The following is a 22,388-nucleotide window of genomic DNA, read 5'->3' as shown; positions in this document are numbered from 1 at the left end:
GGGATGTGGTGGCACAGTGGGTTGGACCGGATCCTGCTCTCCGGTGGATCTGCGGTTCGTGTCCCGCTTGGGGTGCCTTGCGATGGACTGGCGTCCCGTCCTGGGTGTGTCCCCTCCCCCTCCAGCCTTATGCCCTGAGTTGCCGGGTTAGGCTCCGGTTGCCCGTGACCCCGTATGGGACAAGCGGTTCAGAAAGTGTGTGTTTGAATGGGCAAATTCTTACGAGCAACTTAGCACTGTGAGGTGCTTCGGAGTGTCAGCCGAACAAACAAATGTGAATGACACGTAGTGCAGAGAATAAAGGGGACTGATGCAGCGGCATGGCTAGATTTTCCTTTTTAAACATTTTTAACACGTGTAGAGTTTCTATAAATAGCAGCAGCTCAAGTCATTATAGAACGCAGGCCAAGCGGGAGGGCAATACAGCTGCTTCCTGAACTAGAACGCCACTGCATCATCCAGACCTCTCGAGTAAAATAGCTCCAGAGCACAGCATTCAGATCTACAGTGTGTGTGTGTGTGTGTGTGTATTCAAGGTTACAATTGTGGAGTGTAAATAATTATAATTATATAGCATTAACTGAATATGTTGTTAAGTTGTTACATGTAATTACTGAGTGAGAATTAATGGTGCATCTCTGCTCCTACAAATGTGTTTATGATGGTGGGAATCTGCTGCACATTAATCATCTCCCGTGTGTTTTCTGCTGTACTTTGCTCCCTGACACCAATTGTCCGCTTGTTGTTCTTTCTATAACACTGTGGACCACAGGAGGACCACTTTTTTAAACACATTTTCGAAAAGAAAGGCGAATTCTGATTCAACATTACATCACATGGAAGGTATCTGACTTTTTTAATGTCCGCTTTGTATAAAGGCCACTGAATGCTACAGTGCGCCAGACATGCAAAGTTTCAAGATAGTTAATAAAACTAGCAGTAATAAAAAGTAACAATAAAAAATTTCAAGTTAGAAGGATTTTTTCTGAAGCAGCAAAATGTTTCTAGATGCATTATATTTTTTTTTCCACTTATTGAATTTAAACATCATCTCTTACAAAAGATCCTGTAAAAGATTTAAAAGTCAGTAGTTTCATCAGATGACACTTTTTCCTAAAATGTCAATTTCTTAAAGAAATACTCAGTAATACAAGACTAATTTATATTACTGACTTGTCTGTTTTAATTGTGTATAATGCTGTTTAATATATTTAATGTTAATGTAAAAATGTGTTTTGATATAATCATTTTACAATGCGGGGGGTGCGGTGGCACAGCGGGTTGGACCGGGTCCTGCTCTCCGGTGGGTCTGGGGTTTGAGTCCCGCTTGGAGTGCCTTGTGATGGACTGGCGTCCCGTCCTGGGTGCGTCCCCTCCCGGTGGGTCCCCTCCCCCCTCCAGCCTTGCGCCCTGTGTTGCCAGGTTAGGCTCTGGCTCACCGTGACCCCCCATATGGGACAAGTGGTTTGGATTGTGTGTGTGTATGTGTGTGTGTATTTTACAATGCCAATAAAATGTTTGCATAAACTACTGTTCGAGTAGAAAATAACATAAAATTTCATACATCTATATCATTTAAAACATTTAAAACCAATACTAAACTAATAGTTTCTTCAGAGGTACACTTGGATTTTTAACTATGTTGTAGTTTAATTTCTTTAATTTCTTTATTCTCCTTTAGAAACATCATGGAATCATAGAGTAAAGGATGGGCTCACAGATGTCGCTGTTTGGACTGCACTGCCTGAAGGGGAAGGAGAAAGGTACCAAGTGTAACCAAAATATAGAAGAATAAATTATTAACAAACAATATCCCCGAATGAAGTTCTTAATATTAGTCACAATGAATCTTCAGTACAGAAAACTGAAAACCTGTAAGTCTTCCAGTCAATGGCAAAGGATGGTCTGTGCGGAGCTCAGGGTCATTCTGTCTTCTCGCTCATCAATTCCGTGCTGTCTTCCAGAGGAGGAGCGGCGGATCAGGGCGAATAACAGGGAGTATAACCAACTGCACAAGTATGCGGTGAGTGAAGAACTCGCGATGTGCGTTTCGGAATTCGATTTCCAGCAAAATACAGGCGGTCTCCGGATTACGGACGAGTTCCCTTCCTAAGTCTGTCTGTAAGTCGGATTTGTATGTAAGTCGGAACGGTTCGTATCTGACGTCGGTTAGTCACATGTTTGTTTTAGTGCATTGTGTATAGTGTACCTTTCTACAAAAAAACATCAAGGAAACACTTCTGGATACACTCTTTACATATCTTTAAAATCGGTAATAATAATAATAATAATAATAATAACATGTAACAATGTAAAAATAACACACACACACACATTTTCAGAACCGCTTGTCCTATAGGGGGTTGCGGGGAGCCAGAGCCTAACCCAGCAACACAGGGCGTAAGGCCGGAGGGGGAGGGGACACACCCAGGACGGGATGCCAGTCTGTAGCAAGGCACCCCAAGCGGGACTCGAACCCCAGACCCACTGGAGAGCAGGACCTGGTCCAACCCACTGCGCCACCGCACCCCCGTAAAAATAATAATGATAACAATAATAAATGTAACTATGTACAGTATTAATAATAGAGAGAGACATAGAAAGAGATAATAATAATAGTAAATGTTACTACAGTATTGATAATAGAGAGAGCGAGAGAGAGGATGAGGAGAGAGACTCTGTGTGTGTGTGTGTGTGTGTAGGTATAAAAAACATTAAAGAAACTTTGTTTGCTTTTCCAGTGTTCGTTGGCGTTTCACATTTTTCTGATCACTTTATTAGTCCTACTTTAATTTCAGTCATGATTGCTTTCCTTTTCTTTGATGCATCACCATCACTTGCATCACATTTACACTTTAGTACCATGGTTAGGAGGGTAAAACCAAAACAAATTAAAGCCGAATACAGTAACACACGAGAAAACGTGGTCTGACTGTAAAGAAAGAAGGAAGTCTTAGGTCTCCTACCTCGGGCTCACGAACCAACGAACCGCTGTAGACGCGCAATGTTTTATTGTGCATCGCAAAGCAGTGCCCGTTTGTTATTACGAATCATTGTATATAACTTGAATTTTTAGTATAGTGGGCTGTACGGGGGGATGGTTTGTAACTACGGGTTGTACGTAAGTCAGACGTTTGTAACCCGGGGACTGTCTGTGTTACAGCTGGAGCAGAGTAGTGCCCTAACCTTTGAAACTGTTAATGTATATCACCTCATAAAATGAGCCATGAAGTTCACTTGCAAATAAAGCCTTCTGCAACCTGCTCGGGTGCTTGTAACTACGAGGGTGAGTCGAAAAGTATCTGCAAGAGTTTTTAGCAAAAATCCTCATTACTTTTTTAATCTGCCCTCGATTTTGAAGGTATTTAAGGTATATAGTGCATTTCTGGTCCTTACAATAAACTGCACCCCGACAACTTTGTTTACGAAGTCTTGGAAATTGCAAGTACTGGTTGGTGGCACTTAAATGTTTCTTTTTCCACGTGTTTCCTCCAGACAAATGCCATCAAAACCTCCAAGTACAACATGTTCTCCTTCCTGCCGCTCAACTTGTTTGAGCAGTTCCAGAGGATAGCCAATGCCTACTTTCTTTTCCTGCTCATTCTGCAGGTGATGGGATTGACTCATGTGTCTTTTTCACATTTGGCATGTAGAGCGTGATGTTAATGGACTGATTTACGTATGTTATATGAGTACATGGGTGGCACAGCGAGTAGCACTGCTGTCTCACAGTGCCTGGGTGGTATGAGAGGACGTGAGTTTGATTCCTGCTCAGTCTGTGTGGAGTCTGAATGTTTTCCCCGTGTCTGCGTGGGTTTCCTCCGGGTGCTCTGGTTTCCTCCCACATTCCAATGGCACGCTGTTCAGGTTCCCCCATAGTGAGTGAGTGACAGAGTGTGTTCCACTGATGTATGGATGAGTGACCTAGTGTATCTAACAGTGTAAGTCACCTTGGTGAATAAGGTGTGTGTGCTGATAACACTACGTAGAATTCATTGGAAGTTGCTTTGGAGAAAAGCATCTGCTATATAAATCAATGTAAATGTTATATGAGTACATCTGAATTTGTGTTACAGGTGATCCCGGCCATCTCTTCTCTCTCCTGGTTTACCACGGTAGTTCCTCTCGTCCTTGTGCTTGCAGTGTCAGCAGCCAAAGATGGCAGTGATGATATTGTAAGTACAATACATACATTCCTCTTATGTCACCCACTGGAAGCATGTAACCATGCATTTATTTATTAAATTCTTATTTTTCTTTAAATTGCATTTATTGTCAAAACTAAAAATATGACTGAGATAAAGATAATACTTTTTTTTTACTCCCTGCAGGGAAATTCACACACACTGCAGCTACATGCAACATAACACACAAACACACTCTTTAAACATATATTTAAAGCTGAATATGTAACTTAGGTCTAACAAAAAAGTAAGCTGTATTACAGCAAAAAATATTTATTTAACAATTGTATAAAGAAATTGAAATTGAATAAGAGTATTAAGGATGGAGGGGGTGCGGCGGCACAGCAGGTTTGACCGAGTCCTGCTCTCTGGTGGGTCTGGGGTTCAAGCCTCGCTTGGAGTGCTTTGCGATGGACCGGCATGTTCCCTCCTGGGTGTGTCCCCCCTGGGTGTGTCCCCCTGGGTGTGCCCCCCCCGGGTGTGCCCCTCCCGGGTGCAGCCACCCCACAGCACCTGGACTGTTTGGGTGTAGGTTCAAATCCAGCTCAGTCTGTGTGGAGTTCATGCATTCTGGCATCTTTGTCTAAGTTTCCTCTGGTTGCTCTGGTTTCCTCCACAGTCCAATGACATGCAGTTTAGATTAACTGGTCACTCAATGCTCTGTACTACCCATAGGTTGGGACTGTGTGAGCACTTGTGTGATTACCCTGAGATGGACCGGTGTTCTGGCCAAGGTGTTCCCTCCTAGTCTAGTGCTCGGGGATTCTGGGATATGCTGTGGACCTCTGTGACCTTGACAAGGTTATCAAAAGTGATTAGTGAAGGATAGGTGGAAGTGAAGTGCCAAGATGTCAAATCTGACTCATAGTGCCTATTTGTGTGAATTTCTCAGTAAGGGAGGGAACAGAAGTGGTTCATCAGTGCCTTCTGACTTAAAAGAGAAAATAAAAACTTTAACAAAAATATTTTAAGAGGCCTTACTATAATAAACAGCCTACTTAGTACCATGAGATTAAATTTCCAATATCCAGTCCAGTTTGGAAAATATTTGAGTGTAATGGTACAAAAGTGTTGTGTATGTGGTGGGGGGGGGCAAGGATACTTTGCTTCTAGTTATGTTTGCAGTTCTTCTTGTGCTCACATAGAGCTGACAATAGTTTGTATATACTCTGTGTGTGTGTGTCTATCTAACCTCTTCTTGTATTTCCAGAACCGTCACAAAAGCGACAGGCAAGTGAACAACCGCAAAGTCAAAGTCCTCTTAAATGGAGAGTAAGTTCAAACTTTTTTCTACCCTTAAATAGTTATTGATAGGCCTACGTGGTCTTCCCAAAATCTCCCGAAAATAAGAAGAAATGACATTGCACAAAACGGAAATAGCAGGCTTTCGTAAGAGTGATACACATGACCGTTAATTTATGTTTCTGAATGAGTTTCACATTTTTGTATAAAATGATTTGGAAATTTGCCAATACAAATTTTTAGGATTTACAATAGTACTCAGGTCAACTCATTCAAGACATCATTTCCCATGTGAATTCTGCCCAGAGCCATCATCTCACTAGGTTTCCTCCCAGCATTCACTAGAAGCATTCAGCGAGAGAGCTATTCCAGGCACACGGACCGAGGACTTCCGTCAATCCAGGACGCATCTGCAGGACTGCCTGCTTGCTTCATTTCCTTCACTAGTGATGCTGTCACACTGAATGTCCCACCAGAACACATCAAATACACAAGACCTCTATGGATTGCGACAGCCACTGAAAACAGACCCGTCACTTTATCGTACCTTTATTGATCACTGAAACCAACCAACCCCCCAATCCAGAAGGACTGTAGCCACTCTTATATGGTCTGCGGAGATTGTCCTCTCAGGTCCCTGACAGTATCTGCTGAAACCTCACTTAAATTTGTGTCCATCCCAAGTGTAGCTGCTGTATTTCTTCAGTACACTCCACATCGGCCTACATTAGGTCACACTAGGTCACATTAGGTCACCCCTCTTTTCCAAACAATTATTGCACAAAAAAAACTGACATTTTTTGCACTACCACTATTATGGAAGTGAGAATAAAGTTGACTTTGACTTTATACTGTTCTCTGCATTCTTACCACGTGAAAAGGTTATGGAGGGTAAAAGACACTTGTGAAAGTAAAGGGGAAGAAGACTTGAGAGGAGTCTCAGTTAAATAAGTGTGGGGTGTCCACTATCAGGTGTACAGTTTATACATCATAAAAATATGCTCATCAGCAGCAACACTGATACAAGAATATCAGTAATTTCATGAATTAAATGTTATTTTGTTTTGAACGAAATTGCCCATCTTATTTTATTCAGTGTATTGGCATGGGTTTCCTCCAGGTGCTCTGGTTTCCTCCCACACGCCAAAGACATGCTGTTGAGGTTCACCCATAGTGTGTGAGTGGCAGAGAGAGTGTGTTCCACTGATGGATGGATGAGTGACCCAGTGTAAGTAGTGTATCTAGCAATGTAAGTCACCATGGTGAATAAGGTGTGTGGGCTGGTAAAACTACATAGAGTTCACTGGAAGTCACTTTAGAGTAAAGTGTCTGATAAATAAGTAAATGTAAATGTATTGGCTTGAACTGATTTACAAGAATGAAGTCAGTTTTGTGAACAACAAATTAATATTCTCTTTTAATAGACTAAGGACTGAAAAATGGATGGATGTTCAAGTAGGTGACATCATCAAACTGGAAAACAATCACTTTGTCACGGTAAAAACTACAGTGTTTCTGACATTACACTTCAGACTCGTTGCAGCTTCCGTGGATGTCATGAAGATTTCATCTTTGTTTCTGTTTTTGCAGGCAGATCTGCTGCTGCTCTCCAGCAGTGAACCCCTCAACTTGGTGTATATTGAGACTGCCGAGCTAGACGGGTCAGTCGCTGTGTGTGTTTGTGCAGGAGTGTGTGTTTTTGTTTGGGAATGCAAAAAAATAAGCCCTACAGATTGTGTGCACTAAGATTCACGAATTGGACATCTCTGTGTGTGTGTGGGGGGTGCGGTGGCGCAGTGGGTTGGACCGCAGTCCTACTCTCCGGTGGGTCTGGGGTTCGAGTCCCGCTTGGGGTGCCTTGTGACGGACTGGCGTCCCGTCCTGGGTGTGTCCCCTTCCCCCTCCGGCCTTACGCCCTGTGTTGCCGGGTAGGCTCCGGTTCCCCGTGACCCCGTAAGGGACAAGCGGTTCTGAAAATGTGTGTGTGTAGGAAATTCTGTAGACATTTGTGGGTGTGTCACCAAAAAACAATGTTTTTTCACCAAAAGCCCAATACAAAAGCTTTTTTTTTTGTTAATTACTGCACTCCAACAACGAAGGAAAAGCAAGAGTTTGGCTTAAAGACGTACCTGAAGCACTAGTAACCCTAAATTAGTAAACAAAATACACGGTTGGCCGAATGCTAAGCATCTTAACAAAGTCAATTTACCAGCATTGTTTCCCAACGGGGGGGTGCGGTGGTGCGGTGGTGCAGTGGGTTGAACCAGGTCCTGCTCTTGGGTGGGTCTGGGGTTCGAGTCCCGCTTAGGGTGCCCTGTGACGGAGTGGCGTCCCACCCTGGGTGTGTCCCCTCCCCCTCCAGCCCCTTGCCCTGCATTGCTGGGCTAGACCCTGGCTTGCTGCAACCCTGCTCAGGGAAAGCAGCCTCAGCCAGTGTGTATGTATGTATGTGTGTGTGTGAGATGCTTTCTCTAAAGTGACTGACAGTGTTAAAGCTACAGTTATTTATACAGCTGAATAAGTTTTTGTGGCGCATTTTAAGGTTAAGTACCTTGCTCAAGGGTACTACAGCAGCAGTCGCATCACTGTGGGGGTGGGGGGTGCGAACGGCACCGTCAGAGGGGGTGACACCAAAACGACTGTCTATAAAATTTTTGTGCAGTGTTTCAGCAAAAATGTATTATTTTTTATAAAAAAAATCCCTGTAGTTAGTTATAAGAGCAAAAATTTTTTCGTAATAAAGCCCAGCTGACATGTATCAATATACTATTTACTTTTCGAACCTTCCAATGCGCTCCGCTCAGAGCTCTCATTATTACCCAATTACAGTGAAGCTTCGAATCACGTGGTTTGTTTTCCACGCGCTACATGCACGCGCTCTTGTTTTCGTTGCCTCAGCTGTTTTTATAGTCGCTGATTTTGTCATAATTTCCGGTGTTTTAGCTACATAACACTTTTTGTGTTAATTAGTATTCGTGAACCTGTATCAATAACGTTAAAAATAAACGTAATTTTGATGTAGTTCTTAAACGTTTTCACTTCGAATTCCATTGTTTTCTTACCGAATTTTCACTTTCACCACAGGAGGAGTATGATATAAACACAAGGCTGTGCGTATGATATTGTAATTTATTTAATTTAAAGGTGTAATTTTAATTTTGCCAGTTGTCTGTCACTGCTTTTCCATTACGTTCAGTGATATATGTGGGAATTACAATTTACAAGTAACAGTAGAAAAAAAAACATTATTATAGAGTCTGTGGTCTGGTACGAGAGGAGAACACGGCATGAATTACCGCACTGGGTGGTGACATACCCTAGTGAGGGCACTGTACAGCTGCACTTAAACCTGTGACCTTTTGGGTGTAGAAGCAGCAACCTGAACCACTATGCTACTCCAACTTGTCTCTCTGGTAAAACTGCAACTGCGGAAGCGAAGCGAACGGTTGTTGAGCTCTAAAGCGAAGGCCTCCACCTGTCGGTGTCCCACAGAGAGACGAACCTGAAGGTGAGGCAGGCGCTCACCATCACTGGAGACATGGGACACAACCTGGAGATGCTGTCTGCCTTCGACGGTGAGAAAGGGGAGACGAGCACCACTTATATTTTTACACAAACAATGAAGTAGGGAGTTCATTTTACAAAAGAAAACCAGAGGAAATTGGGGTTTGGGATGTAGTGCCATGGCATGGACGTGCGTTGGAGATGTGACACACCTCTCCCTGTAGTTCCTTAGGCCCGACAGATTGTCTAAGCGAGTGTGTTGTTTTTCAAAAGGGGAACTGCGATGTGAACCTCCAAACAACCGGCTGGACCGCTTCACAGGGACACTCATGTTCCAGGGACAGAAGTTCTCCCTGGACAATGAGAAGGTCCTCCTTCGCGGATGTACACTGCGGAACACCGAGTGGTGCTTCGGCCTCGTCATCTTCGCTGGTGAGCCTCAGTGCGCCACCGTCTGTTGTCTGGCGCCCTCTGCTGGTCGCCTGTGGTATAGCGAGAGCCAGAGACTCGCCTCCTGCTGTCTATTTGTCGCCAGGAGCCGTTATTTCATCTGCACACAGTGGGGATTTATACATTTCTTAATGCTTTGTTCAAAACGTGTATTAAATATCATAAGTGAAAACATACTCATGATAAAAACAACGATTTTTTTCTACATTTAATTTATTCATTTAGGAGATGCTTTTCTCCCAAGCGGCGTACATTTCATAGAAAATACAATCATGTGTTCATTACATTAGCAGGAAGAGACACTTAGATGCAGACGTGTGATTCTTAAGTACAGTTAGTTTGTTTCTTTCCACCATATGAACCAATGTTCATCACACGAGTAGCTTTTTGAGAAATACTGTATGTATATATAAACATTTACATTACATTACATTACAGGAGGGGGGGATGGGGGTGCGGTGGTGCAGTGGGTTGGACCGGGTCCTGCTCTCTGGTGGGTCTGGGGTTCGAGTCCCGCTTGGGGTGCCTTGCGACGGACTGGCGTCCCGTCCTGGGTGTGTCCCCCCCCCCAGCCTTACGCCCTGAGTTGCCGGGTTAGGCTCCGGTTCCCCGTGACCCCGTATGGGACAGGCGGTTCAGAAAATGTGTGTGTGTGTGTGTGTGTGTACAGGAGGGGGGTGTGGTGGCACAGTGGTTTTGGCCAGTGCCCTTTGTGTGGCAGGTCTGGAGTTTGAGCCCTGCTTGGGGCGCCTTGCGACGGACTGGCGTCCTGCCCAGGGTGTGTGCCCTCCCCCTCCAGCCTTGTGCCCCGTGTTGCCGGGTTAGGCTCTGGTTCCCCGCAGCCCCTCTTGGGACAAGTGGTTGTAGACATTGTGTGTGTGTGTGTGTGTATGTATGTATGTTACAGGAGTAGCTGTGTAATGGTTTATCTGGGCATGATCTTAAAGTTATAGTGCATTAACATTTATACCTTACATGAACTTAAGAGATCATGGGCGAAGTGAGTCTGGAAGAGGTGAGTTTTAAAACCATTTTTAAATGTGGACAAAGTTTCAGCAGTTCTGAGTGAGGGGGGAGGGCGTTCCTCTACAACGGAGCCAGAACCGAGAACCAGAACCAAAACTTTTTCTTTACAGGTCCGGAGACCAAGCTGATGCAGAACTCTGGGAGGACTACATTCAAACGTACCAGTATTGACCGGATGATGAACGCACTAGTGCTCTGCGTGAGTCCCAATGCACAAACATATCTTTTGTTCCTGGCTGAGCCTCATTGTCTCAGCTAACATTTTAGTTTGTTTTTCTCTAAAAACATTTTTTTTTTTTTTCTACGATTGCTGCATTGGTAGATCTTTGTCTTCTTGGTGTTCATGTGCACTGTCCTGGCCATCGGCAACAGCATCTGGGAGCAGCAGCAGGGGGACTTCACCACCTTTCTCCCCAGGCAGGATGGGGTGAATGCTGCCTTCTCAGGTTTCCTTACCTTCTGGTCTTACGTCATCATTCTGAACACAGTGGTTCCCATCTCCCTTTATGTCAGGTAAGTACATCCCATCGCTTTTTTAAGTAGAACTGGACAAAAATATGGATCTGTCCCATCCTTTAGCAAAGTACCCCCTAGTTGTGCTTGACAATTGCATTCCATCAAGTGTGAATGTATTGACACTTTAATTTCTGTGGTTTTCCTCATGTTAGCTGTTCTGTCCAGATGTCTAGGGGTTCACCGAGCAAATGTTTCATCATCAGTCGAGGTGACATCATGATGATGTCACCTGAACATGATGCCATCATGATGATTTCACCTCGACTGGTGATGAAACGTTTGCAGCCTGAATGCCAAGCTCGGCACCTGGATATCCAGATCAACAACCCAAGCTACGAACACCATCAATCTTCTCTGCCATTTCTAGCAATTTGAACTTTCTGTATTTTTTTTTTTTTTTATGTGTTGGGTTTTTAGTTTTGGTTAACATTCTTGCGGCAGCTTGCTGAACTAAATAAATAATGACTTTCATAAGATCGGGATAGAAAACAAGCCCCACTTACAAGAAATAGTCATATTAGTGGTCAGTGCAGATAATTTGCCTCTGATGGCCCAGTTTTCTTTCCTTTTGTGTGCGGCAGTGTGGAGATCATTCGACTGGGTAACAGCTTCTACATTGACTGGGACAGAAAGATGTACTACGCCCGCAGTGACACACCCGCTGTAGCACGGACAACCACCCTCAATGAGGAACTGGGTCAGATCAAATACATCTTCTCCGACAAGACTGGCACCCTCACCCAGAACATCATGACCTTCAACAAGTGCTCCATCAATGGAAAGTGCTATGGTACAGTGAGGGGAAAAAAACAGCATGCACCAAAACACTGTAAAGCATAGTAATCTTCATGGCATGGAATATTCTGCAGTGTTTGGGAACTGGACTTGTGACCGAGGGGTCATTTTTTCACGTCTCAGCTGGAGAACTGCTGCAGTTCCATTCAGGGTCAGCAGTTTCAAAACTTGCCTCACTCGGTACAGAGCAACATAAGCAAGGTGAAAAAAGTACATTTGTGAGCTATGTTAATCACTGAGATGATTAACGTAGCTTGTAACTAACATAGCTATCATAGTATTATTAAGGGTCTGCTGGTAGCATGGTGGTTATAGCTGCTGCCTTTGGATCCAAAGGCCATAGGCTTGAATCTCATCTCCAGCTGTATTACCCTTGCGTAAGGTACGTACCCTAAATTACTCCAGTAAAATTACCCATCTGTATAGGTGGCTAAATAATTGTAAGCAGCTTAACACTAAGTCACTTTAGAGAAAAGAGGCAACCAAATAAATATATGTAAATGATCTAGTTGGGTTCAACTTTTTGGTTCATATGGTGGAAAGAAACATGCGTCTGGATCCAAGTCTCTCTGTCTGCTAATGTAATGAACAAATTGTATTTTCTATAAGATGTATGTTGCTTTGGAGAAAAAGCGTCTTCTAAATGAGTACATTTAGCAGATATTTTTCAGTTTTTTTTGTTTTTTTTCTGTTTCTGCTTTCTTCCAGGGGATGTGTTTGATTACAGTGGTCAGAGGCTAGAAATGACTGAGGTAAGACGGTCCAGTATGAATGCAGTTTGTTGCGGGATAGCATGGGAGAGCATGTGGTTGTCAATGTGTCATGGTTACACAAATTAATATCTGTGGCCGCCCTGCAGGAGACAGAGAAAGTGGACTTCTCCTACAACCCTCTAGCCGACCCCAAGTTCTCCTTCCACGACCACAGCTTGGTGGAGGCGGTGAAGCTGGAGAACCCCGAGGTGCACGCCTTCTTCCGGCTGCTGGCCCTTTGCCACACCGCCATGGCTGAGGAGAAGACCGAAGGTGAGCGACCTCTTCGGGGAACGTCCACATGACTGCACAGAGACATTGTTCAGAATATTGTGTTTACGTTGTAACAGCATTAAACACATTTATACACACACATTCGGTATTTTTTCATAAAACGTAACCAAAAGATGAACTTCTGCTCTGTGTATAATCCAGCAGTCTTCCCATCATATCGTGCAACGTAGTGTTTTTTCTTGCGGTTTTAAAAACTGATAGTGTGTCAGTGTTTTCTGTGTGCCTGTGGTGTGTCCTTTTTTAATCTTTATTTGGAAGATTTCATTGGCACTTCTCACATTCGTACAGCTGCATTTCATGTCCTATCTTAGTTCGTGTTGGTTCTGGAAGTGTCCACTTTGTGTCCAGGCACCGGTGTCATTTATCACTCCGTAAGCGTGATAAAAGAAGCGTAATTTAACCCGATGCTTTCCAGAATTTTCTGTTGTCGTAATATAAAAAATTATGAATGGAGGAATACATTCATAAAAATACTGCTGTGATGGTGAGCCTATGGAAAGTGGTAGAGTGATGTTTGACCTGGGCATCCCCCCTCCCCACAGGAGAACTTCTGTACCAGGCCCAATCCCCAGATGAGGGCGCCCTGGTCACAGCGGCTCGTAATTTTGGCTTCGTGTTTCGCTCCCGCACACCCGAGACCATCAGTATTGTGGAGATGGGCATCCAGAGGAACTACGAGCTGCTGACGATCCTAGACTTCAACAATGTCCGAAAGCGGATGTCTGTCATAGGTGAAGACCAGAACAACGGTCCTGCATATATTGTTTCGACTTTGCATGGCTTAGTTTATACCAGTTTTTTTACCAGTTGTTTTTCTAACATATTCTTCCTACTCCAAAATGTAAAGTGACCACAGCAATGCTATTTCTGTGATAGCTACTGTATATCATCTCAAAGCAGCAGTCACACCAGTAGCTATGGCTCAAATCCAATTCAATTCAGTTCAATTCAATTCCATTCCAGTTTATTTGGATGAAGTGCCCTTCTCAGCAGAGTGGCACAGAGTGCCGAACAACAGAATTTATAAAGAAGTAATGAATGAAGACAGAGACAAAGACAGGGCTTCGCAATCAATGTATAAGAAAGGCATCTGTAATTGAGGAGATGAAAACAAAAAGCTCCCAAACCAAAGAAACTGGAGAAAAATAAGTACCAGTGGCTGCACACCGTTCCTGGACATTCTAGTGTATTTCATTTGGCCTGTGTTGGGAGTAGCTATGTCTGGTTCATTCAGCCAATGCAGAAATGGCATTAAAGTGTGAGCAGAGCAGCAATGAATGAGTGAAAAGTCTGTGATGCCTCTTCACTGGCAGTGCGCAGTCCAGAGGGAAAGCTCTCTCTGTACTGTAAGGGAGCCGACACAGTGGTGTATGAGAGACTTCACCCATCCTGCAGCAAGCTGATGGAGGTCACCACTGAACACCTCAGTGTAAGTGTGTGGGCGTCTGTGTGTGTATGGCAGACAGTGGCAATATTTCTGGTACCCTTGGAAGACAACATTTGTTTGTCAGTTGTAATATGATTGCATATTTTTCTGCGTGTATTCATGTATTAAACATCTGTTGCAGGAGTTTGCGGGGGATGGGCTGCGCACACTGGCCTTGGCATACAAAGATTTAGACGAGAGTTACTTTGAAAGCTGGAGACAGCGCCACCATGAGGCCAGCACAGCTCTGGATGACAGAGAGGACAAGCTGGATGAGCTGTATGAGGAGATAGAGAAGAACATGTTGGTGTGTGAGTCTGGAAACAACTGCATCCTCCTTCTGCTGTTCTTCTCACTCGTCTTAGTTCCCCCCCAGATATGCAGCCTAATCCAGCCCTAAACTAATAACCAGCCTAATTAACTAATTTAGTGTTTTTTCAAGGATATTTACCTTAAATGCAGAAGATGCAAATGAAAAAGGATTAAGTAGTGTGCTAATATATATGCTACTCTTGTTTCTCTTTTCACTAAGCTGCTGGGGGCCACTGGCATTGAAGACAAACTGCAGGATGGAGTTTCCCACACTATAGAGCAGCTCTCCAGGGCAGACATTAAGATCTGGGTGCTGACTGGTGATAAGCAGGGTGAGACCCCCAGCAACCTCATTTCCTGTCACAGCCGTGGGCTACCGTGATGCTGTTAACTTCAAAACTTTAAACACATTTTGCTTACGAGAGATGCTTGCTAGTGCTTTGTTCCCTCAACCTCCAATCTCAGAGACGGCGGAGAACATTGGGTACTCCTGCAATTTGCTTCGAGAGGAGATGAGTGAGGTTTTCACTGTGGCAGGAACGTCACCTGAAGAAGTGAGACAAGAGCTAAGGTTAGAGGAACTGAGTCATAAATTCTACATTAATCACCCTTTGCGTACCTCTCCTGGCGCAAAAAGAAATAACAACGGTCTGTGTTTGAGAATCCATGTGCTGCTACTCCTCTAAAAATCGAGCAAAGTTTATATAATATCTGATTATGAACTTTTCACAACCAGAACCGCTCGCATCAAAATGAAACCTGAGACAGGAGAGGGCAACGTGACAATCGAAGGCGAAGGAGAAATTTTGGGCAAAAAGTCAAAGCTTGTCCAAGATGAAGCTGTGAATGGAGAGTATGGACTCGTCATCAACGGACACAGTTTGGTGAGGAACAAAATGTTCAGGAGTAATGTTCCAAAATCTTTTCTTTACTCAACAGGAGCTCCAAGCTTCCTTGCTTTTTATTTTCACTATGATAAAATGCAGAAATGGGTAACAGTATAAAAGCAATATAAAATGTATTGCTTTAACAAAGAAGCCACTCTGACTTGCCTCTGTGCCTTGGATTTTTCTCACTCTGGCTTTTCAGGCCTACGCTCTGGATAAGACGATGGAGCTGGAGCTCCTGAGGACGGCCTGCATGTGCAAGACGGTCATCTGCTGCAGGGTCACACCCCTGCAGAAGGCCCAGGTGGTGGAGCTGGTCAAAAAGTATAAGAGGGCAGTCACTCTGGCCATCGGGGATGGGGCCAATGATGTCAGCATGATCAAGGGTAAATGACTGTGACGTGCTGAAGAGGCGAAATCGTTGCGGCGGCTGCGGCAGGCTGAATGTTGACACATACACGTTCTCCGCATGCTTTTTTAGTGTTTACGCTGAGAGTGCTGAGAGGCACAATGCTGATTACTTCTACTAAGCACAGCTAAAACACCCGTATGTCACCACTTTGAAGATCAGTAAATGGAAAATACACATATGTTGCATTCACAGATGCGTCAAGAATTTATTTGAATTACCTGGGAAGCGTGAGCGACATAAAGTCTGAGAGAGTTTAATGCTGAGGCACTATGATACGAGGGGGAGCCACATGACCTTTAGAATGTCCTTTGCCATCAGTGCGATTGTTTGCTTATCCCCAAGGGAATGTGACAGCCAGGGTTTTGCACAGTATTGAGCTTTTTCTGCTAGTCCTGACGGTGTATTCTCTTTACCCAAACTGCTGCAAACAGTCTTTACATCTCTTGTACACCTTTTTTCTATTACCTGTCTTCCAACTTTGTCACGAAATCATTTCTTCCTCCATCTCTGCTCTCGTCTCATGTACTCATCCATCCTGGATGTTGTGTGTCTCCACGCCACCAATTTCCTTCTGTAGCCGCCCACATCGGTGTGGGCATCAGTGGGCAGGAAGGCATGCAAGCAGTGCTGTCCAGCGATTACTCGTTTGCCCAGTTCCGCTACCTGCAGCGCCTCCTGCTGGTACACGGCCGCTGGTCCTACCTGCGTATGTGCAAGTTCCTGTGCTACTTCTTCTACAAGAACTTCACGTTCACCTTTGTCCACTTCTGGTATGCGTTCTTCTGCGGCTTTTCTGCTCAGGTGAGAGAAGTTTTCATTCATCTGTCTCCTCATTTCATTGGGGATGTAAACATGTTTTGGAGAAGATGTTAATTTCTTAAACCTGAATAACACTCCTGGTAGCATAGTGGTTAGAGCTGCTGCCTTTGGATCCAAAGGTCTCGGGTTTGATCTCCACTTGCGGCTGTAGTATCCTTGAGCAAGGTACTTACCCTAAATTGCTCCAGTAAAAAAATCACCCAGCTGTATAAATGGGTAAATAACTGTAAGTTGCTTTGGAGAAAAACATTAGGTGAATAGCTAATGGCTATTTCAATAACTGTTTCTCTACATAGCAATGGCTTGTATTATGCTACTCCTACTTCTGAAAAATGAAGTTTTATCTGTGAAAGTGGTCTAGTGTTAAAATATTTTAAGAAAATTGTTTTCCTGTACCGTGTGCAACACTTTAGATTTATTTCTTTTGCTTTATTCCTTAGCTTAACCATTTTATGTTGAAAGTCAGATTGCGCCTTCAAATTTACTATGCCATTTCTGCATTGTTCTGCACATAGCATCACTGACACCATGTTTTGGTGAATATTTATTCCAACCTCTCCTTGACTTCTTTACTTGTCAATCTGTGCACAGAGAAAGACTTTTGGTTTCTTTCTTGGCCCACTTTGCAGACAGTGTATGACGAGTGGTTCATCACCCTCTACAACTTGGTGTACACTGCTCTCCCAGTGCTGGGGATGAGTCTGTTTGACCAGGTAAGGGTGGGTAGGTGAAAATATGATTTTTAGAGAAGAAATAAAAGTACAGATGCGGCCTCAGAAATATATGTTTATAACTGTGTCAGTGTGTGGTTGAATGTGTGTCCCTCCACAGGATGTGAACGACCGTTGGAGTTTCCAGTATCCTCAGCTGTACGTCCCTGGCCAGCTCAATATGTACTTCAGCAAGACCATCTTCGCCAAGTGCGTTCTGCACAGCGGCTACAGCTCTCTCGTGGTCTTCTTCATTCCCTACGCTGCCATGTACAACACGGTGCGGGACAACGGCAAGGACGTCGCTGACTACCAGTCTTTTGCCTTGCTGGCACAGACCTGTCTGCTCATTGCTGTCTGCATCCAGGTCTGGGATCTTTCTCAGGCATCTAATATCACCCCAGTTCATATAAAGAGCAACAGTGAATAGTGGACTGTTCTGGTACAGTGCATGTCAGCTTGCACCACTGAGAGCATTATGATTATGACAATGTACGTACATTGATTGACAGTCTTGTTAATGGCACTTGACTTGGAATGATCATTAGAGAAATGGTTCGGTAGATATAGGTTTGCTGGGTCATCTGTACGCTGGAGACTGAACTAGTGTCTCTCTGTTATCCTGCAAATGCAAATAGCTGGGTCTGGACATGGCCTACTGGACAGCAGTAAACCAGTTCTTTGTGTGGGGTAGCCTGGCTGTGTACTTCGCCATCACCTTCGCCATTTACAGCAATGGCATATTCCTCATCTTCACCAGCTCCTTCCCTTTCATCGGTGAGCAGCTCCTCATTTCATTCACCACTCATGATTGCATCCCGAGTATCGATGGGACACGTCTTTGGTGTTTTGTCATTTCTTGTGGCACTTATGTGTAATGTGGGGCTTCCCGTTCAGCTCTTCTGGAGCGCTTGTCACAGCTCAACATGCATGATACAGTTCCGATTGCATGTGGCAAAGCTGTACGGTCAGACAGGAGGTACTATGAGCGCGAGTGAATTGATATCTGTGTGCCTTGTGTGTGTGTCTGTGTGCATGCCAGGCGTGGCCAGGAACACCCTGAACCAGGCCAATGTGTGGCTCACCATCCTGCTCACCACCATCCTGTGTGTACTGCCTGTGGTGGCCTACCGCTTCCTTCTCATGCAGCTGAGACCCACCATTAACGACAAGGTGTGCGGGGGGCCTTGGTGCTCCTGGATGGCACAAAAGACACACACAGAAACACATAATATATATATATATATATATTATATATATATATATATATATATATAAAAAAAAAAAAAACCCACAAGAGTAAGCAATGGAAGAATTAAACCAAAAACAAAAAAACTGACACTATAATGATAAATGAGGACTTAGGGTTAGGGTTAGTCATAATATCCCACAACCCAGACAAAAAGGCACAAAGTAGAGGACTGCTTAAGGGTACATACTAATTATCCAGTTAGTTATCCACCTACCCCTGAAATAAATTGTGAACCATAACCAACTGAATTCAGATATTCTGCATTAATTCTAAACTGTCAGACTTGAGATAAAGTGAAAAGACTGCACTGATTCCTCTCCCTTTACGCGCCCAGGTGAGGTTCAAGGTGAGGCAGACAAAAGCCTCTCCGCCACCTCCCCCTCGACGTGCCCGGATCAGACGCACCAGCTCCCGCCGCTCCGGCTACGCCTTCTCACATGCTCAGGGCTACGGGGATCTAGTGACCTCCAGGAGGTTCCTACGGCGTGCTCCTGTGAGCCGGTCGACTGCGTTCAGCCCCACGGCTCGCTCCCCAGGCAAGTTTCTGCCCACTGGCCGCTCGGCAGGGTACAGCCCCACGGGGCGCCAGTCAAACCTCAGACAGGATGAGACTTCACTCCAAATGTACCGGGCCGTCAAGGATCCTCAGATCTGAGCCCAAGAGGAGGACTTGAAGCAAAACGTTTTTGTTTACAAAATCAAGGCCCAGGAGACACACTTGGACATGTGCGCACAAGCTCGCAGACAGACACACCTCTGCTATGCCGGACATGTTGGTGCATTCCAGACTGGGCTTGCCCAGCCATCCTCAGTTATTGCTGTCATGTATGTGCATACCGTGAGTGTTACACATGTCTCCTTGGCCCAACATTTCTGAATGTTCAGTCCATGTGAAGTTAAAGATCCATGCCTGTCAGATGGCAGGCACTAATGGTGGATTCCAACCAAAGTTTTAAAATTGTAAACCACTGAAAATCTCAGAATGTCCATTTTTTCAATACAGACAGTTTTTAGGTAAAGTTATATGTGTTTGAACTGAACTGTTGTCTGTTCTAAACTTGGATACAATATGCTGGATTCAAACCGAAGAAATTGTGCCTGGTGAAAAAATCCAAAGGTCTCTTATTTTAGCATTGTCTGTTTTTTTCCGTACATGGCTACATGTGTATAGGATTAACTTTTTCTGGTTTTGCGTTCAACATGACAAGGCATTTCATTTTAGTTTTAAATTTTGCTCCAGTACATGTAATGAAAAGCAAAACTCAGGCAGGTCAGGCTGCTTACTTATTAATCCCAAGTAAATGGCAATGGGGTGTTTAGGTATTTTGTTACTGTACAGCATTCTTCAATTTTTTTTTCCCCTACAGTGTTTATCAGATGTGCTGTGCTCTAAATCATCAACTTATGTTACCACAAAATTACAAGCACACTATCAAGGAGCATGTGAATTATCATTTTCAGTGCAGATAGTTGAATGTAACTTGAATACCCCAGAAATTCTTCGTAATAGGGAGGCTTTACTGTGTTTTGGATACATGAAAGAAACAAATTAACTGTACTTAAGAATCACACATCTGCATCTAAGTGTCTCTTCCTGCTAATGTAATGCATACGTTGTATTATCTATGAGATGTACGTCGCTTTGGAGAAAAACATCTGCTAAATGAATACATGTAAATATAAATGAAAGGATCTGACTTTTAAAAGGTTGATCGCTGCAACAGCAATCAGATACAGTACTAAAATGCAGGTGACAATATTTTTTGATTTACACTGGTGTCACTGTTATCATGTTTGTGAACTTCAATGTTCACAATTGAGAGTAAGAATAATGCCCTTTTTATGGTTTCAATGTTACCTTTGTATAAATGTTTTAAGATACATGACAAACTGGATTTTACTTTCTATTACTCTTTGTTTCGCTGGGTTTTGTGTTCCGAGCGCTTTTACAGGAAACATCCCATACGGGCATCAGGCTGAATGCTGCTGAGCGAGCTGAGATGACCAGAGGTGTGGTGGGAACCAAAGAAAAGATTCCTTTAGACTCCCAGTGAGAACAGAACACGGTACAAGAACCTGTGGAGGTAGCTACACACCCACAGACATACAGTGATTCTTGAAAGTCAACTAGGTCAGTTTTCTAACCCTAACTCCTTGTGTCCTTTAATTTTACCACAAAAGGTTCCCCGCGACCCCGTATGGGACAAGCGGTTCGGAAAATGTGTGTGTGTGTGTGTGTGTGTGTGTGGTTATTCAATGACAAGCAGTTGTTCCCGTCTGACGTAATAGGTGTGTAATGACCAGTTCAATATGTTGCTTTACAGTAGAACGCAGGTGGAAAAATAAGTGAAATTGGTTAAAGCAAGTAGGTAAGCAGAATCAGGTGTGAAGATCAACATTATTTTTTCATTTTATAGCTTTATATTAAGATTCAGCATTTAGAGTTGATGCATTTCAATATTTTGTACAATAATAATAATGACCATCCCTATAGGGTTTACATACTTTCAGGGAGCACTCAATATGTAGGGCTAAAATTAAATTTATTTTATAGAAAAAATATAACTGCAAATAATACATGAAGATTCATTTTTTCTATTTTTCAGAATAATCATTTTTATCTTTTTTTCGTCATGATGAAGGCGCTTCTATTGGACATGTTAAAATGGTTACATTAAAATTTTGATTTCAGGAAAAAAAACATTTTAAACGTGGCAAATTCTATTCATAGTACAGATATATAAATATCTTTGTAATATAAGAAGAATTATACCCAAAGACCTGGGAAAACGTATATTTAGGTTTACTACATGGATGGATCTGGAAGATACTGAAGGTGGCTGGATGGAACGGATGGTTTTAAGTGTGACACACCGCGTCCCGGTGCACACAGAAAACATGTCGCTTATGTAATGACAAAAGAACGAAACGCGTAAGGAGATATTGTTAGGACGCTTAGCGGCGTGTCGCGTGCGGGGAAGGGGAGGGGGGGATGAGGGCGCGCGCCCCGTCTTCCCGGTGACGCAGCCTGTCCGTCTCCTCCGCCGTCTCGCGGCGCCACCCACCCCGCTCGCGCTCGAACTGCTGGATTGCCGTCGCGCGGGACAGCCACGCCGAGAGCCGGAGCGCTAGTTCCACGGACATGTGGGTTTCATTTCGCACAGAAGATAGTGACCTGAGGTCCACTGTGAGTATGGCTGTGTTGTCTGTCGTGTGTGTGAGAAGCGGCGCAGGGGCTGCGCTCCATTCATCCATTATTGTGCCCAAAGCTGAAAGCAGCAGAAGGCAAGGCGCCGCTGCCGTGGTTCTCGAGTCGAGTCCGACGGGCTGCAGGTCCCTCCCCTCCCTACCGCCGGCCTTTGTGTTTGTTTCTGCGCCGAGCCTGCTGAGTGGGCATTTCTTTTTCTGCCTCCACCGTTGTGGGCTATTTTACTCGTGTTAGACCCCTCGCTGCTAGTAAAACGGCGCGTCGGCCGAACGGGCTCGCTCCTCCATCCACTTGCGGAGCGCGTGAAGAGAACGTGTAGGCTGCGTCGTGTGGTTTCCATGGAACGGCCTCCATCAAGGTTAGACACAAAGACAGAGGGGCGCGCGCGCACAGACACACACACACACACACACATTCGCATGGATTGCGCTGTCACCCCCGGGGTGCGCTCGGTCCCGTGAGCACCAGATTCCCGGAGCCGCGACGCCGGGTTACGCAGTATTTTTACACTGTGCGCTGTGTGTGTGTGTGTGTGTGTTGCTGTGTGTTTTTTGTCGCGCGGTGAGCTGCGCCGCCGTGTCTCCCGAAGCGCGGTGCGA

The 22,388-nt window shown here is 44.3% G+C and overlaps 2 protein-coding genes across 7 annotated transcripts in view; both read left to right on the top strand.

Moving 5' to 3' along the window:
• LOC108939018 (probable phospholipid-transporting ATPase IM) overlaps positions 1–20,173 on the top strand; it is a 30,069-nt gene extending 9,896 nt beyond the window's left edge. For 2 of the 3 annotated variants that reach the window (XM_018760097.1, XM_018760096.1), the window contains 27 exons: positions 1,682–1,763; positions 1,965–2,023; positions 3,496–3,609; positions 4,077–4,175; positions 5,395–5,456; positions 6,851–6,923; positions 7,017–7,087; positions 8,919–9,001; positions 9,204–9,362; positions 10,517–10,605; positions 10,729–10,919; positions 11,504–11,712; positions 12,426–12,469; positions 12,577–12,742; positions 13,306–13,494; positions 14,077–14,192; positions 14,332–14,496; positions 14,722–14,833; positions 14,967–15,072; positions 15,238–15,385; positions 15,591–15,774; positions 16,378–16,601; positions 17,249–17,332; positions 17,451–17,696; positions 17,968–18,106; positions 18,372–18,502; positions 18,916–20,173. In XM_018760097.1, the coding sequence (XP_018615613.1) occupies positions 1,709–1,763; positions 1,965–2,023; positions 3,496–3,609; positions 4,077–4,175; positions 5,395–5,456; positions 6,851–6,923; positions 7,017–7,087; positions 8,919–9,001; positions 9,204–9,362; positions 10,517–10,605; positions 10,729–10,919; positions 11,504–11,712; positions 12,426–12,469; positions 12,577–12,742; positions 13,306–13,494; positions 14,077–14,192; positions 14,332–14,496; positions 14,722–14,833; positions 14,967–15,072; positions 15,238–15,385; positions 15,591–15,774; positions 16,378–16,601; positions 17,249–17,332; positions 17,451–17,696; positions 17,968–18,106; positions 18,372–18,502; positions 18,916–19,236 (3,639 nt within the window). In that variant the 5' untranslated portion in view covers positions 1,682–1,708 and the 3' untranslated portion in view covers positions 19,237–20,173. The remainder of the gene's footprint in view (positions 1–1,681; positions 1,764–1,964; positions 2,024–3,495; positions 3,610–4,076; positions 4,176–5,394; positions 5,457–6,850; positions 6,924–7,016; positions 7,088–8,918; positions 9,002–9,203; positions 9,363–10,516; positions 10,606–10,728; positions 10,920–11,503; positions 11,713–12,425; positions 12,470–12,576; positions 12,743–13,305; positions 13,495–14,076; positions 14,193–14,331; positions 14,497–14,721; positions 14,834–14,966; positions 15,073–15,237; positions 15,386–15,590; positions 15,775–16,377; positions 16,602–17,248; positions 17,333–17,450; positions 17,697–17,967; positions 18,107–18,371; positions 18,503–18,915) is intronic. The other variant, XM_018760099.1, reaches the window with a different exon arrangement.
• A 1,303-nt stretch (positions 20,174–21,476) lies between these two features.
• The window catches only part of rusc2 (RUN and SH3 domain containing 2), a 43,444-nt gene continuing 42,532 nt past the window's right edge, over positions 21,477–22,388 (top strand). For 3 of the 4 annotated variants that reach the window (XM_018760053.2, XM_018760049.2, XM_018760051.2), the window contains exon 1: positions 21,477–21,768. The gene's annotated coding sequence lies outside the window, so the exon portion shown is untranslated. The remainder of the gene's footprint in view (positions 21,769–22,388) is intronic. The other variant, XM_018760052.2, reaches the window with a different exon arrangement.

Source organism: Scleropages formosus, chromosome 17 (genome assembly GCF_900964775.1).
Source record: "Scleropages formosus chromosome 17, fSclFor1.1, whole genome shotgun sequence".
In the NCBI taxonomy this organism is placed as follows: Eukaryota; Metazoa; Chordata; class Actinopteri; order Osteoglossiformes; family Osteoglossidae; genus Scleropages; species Scleropages formosus.
Note: the sequence above shows the minus strand (reverse complement) of the source record. Positions and strands in the feature narration are given on the sequence as shown.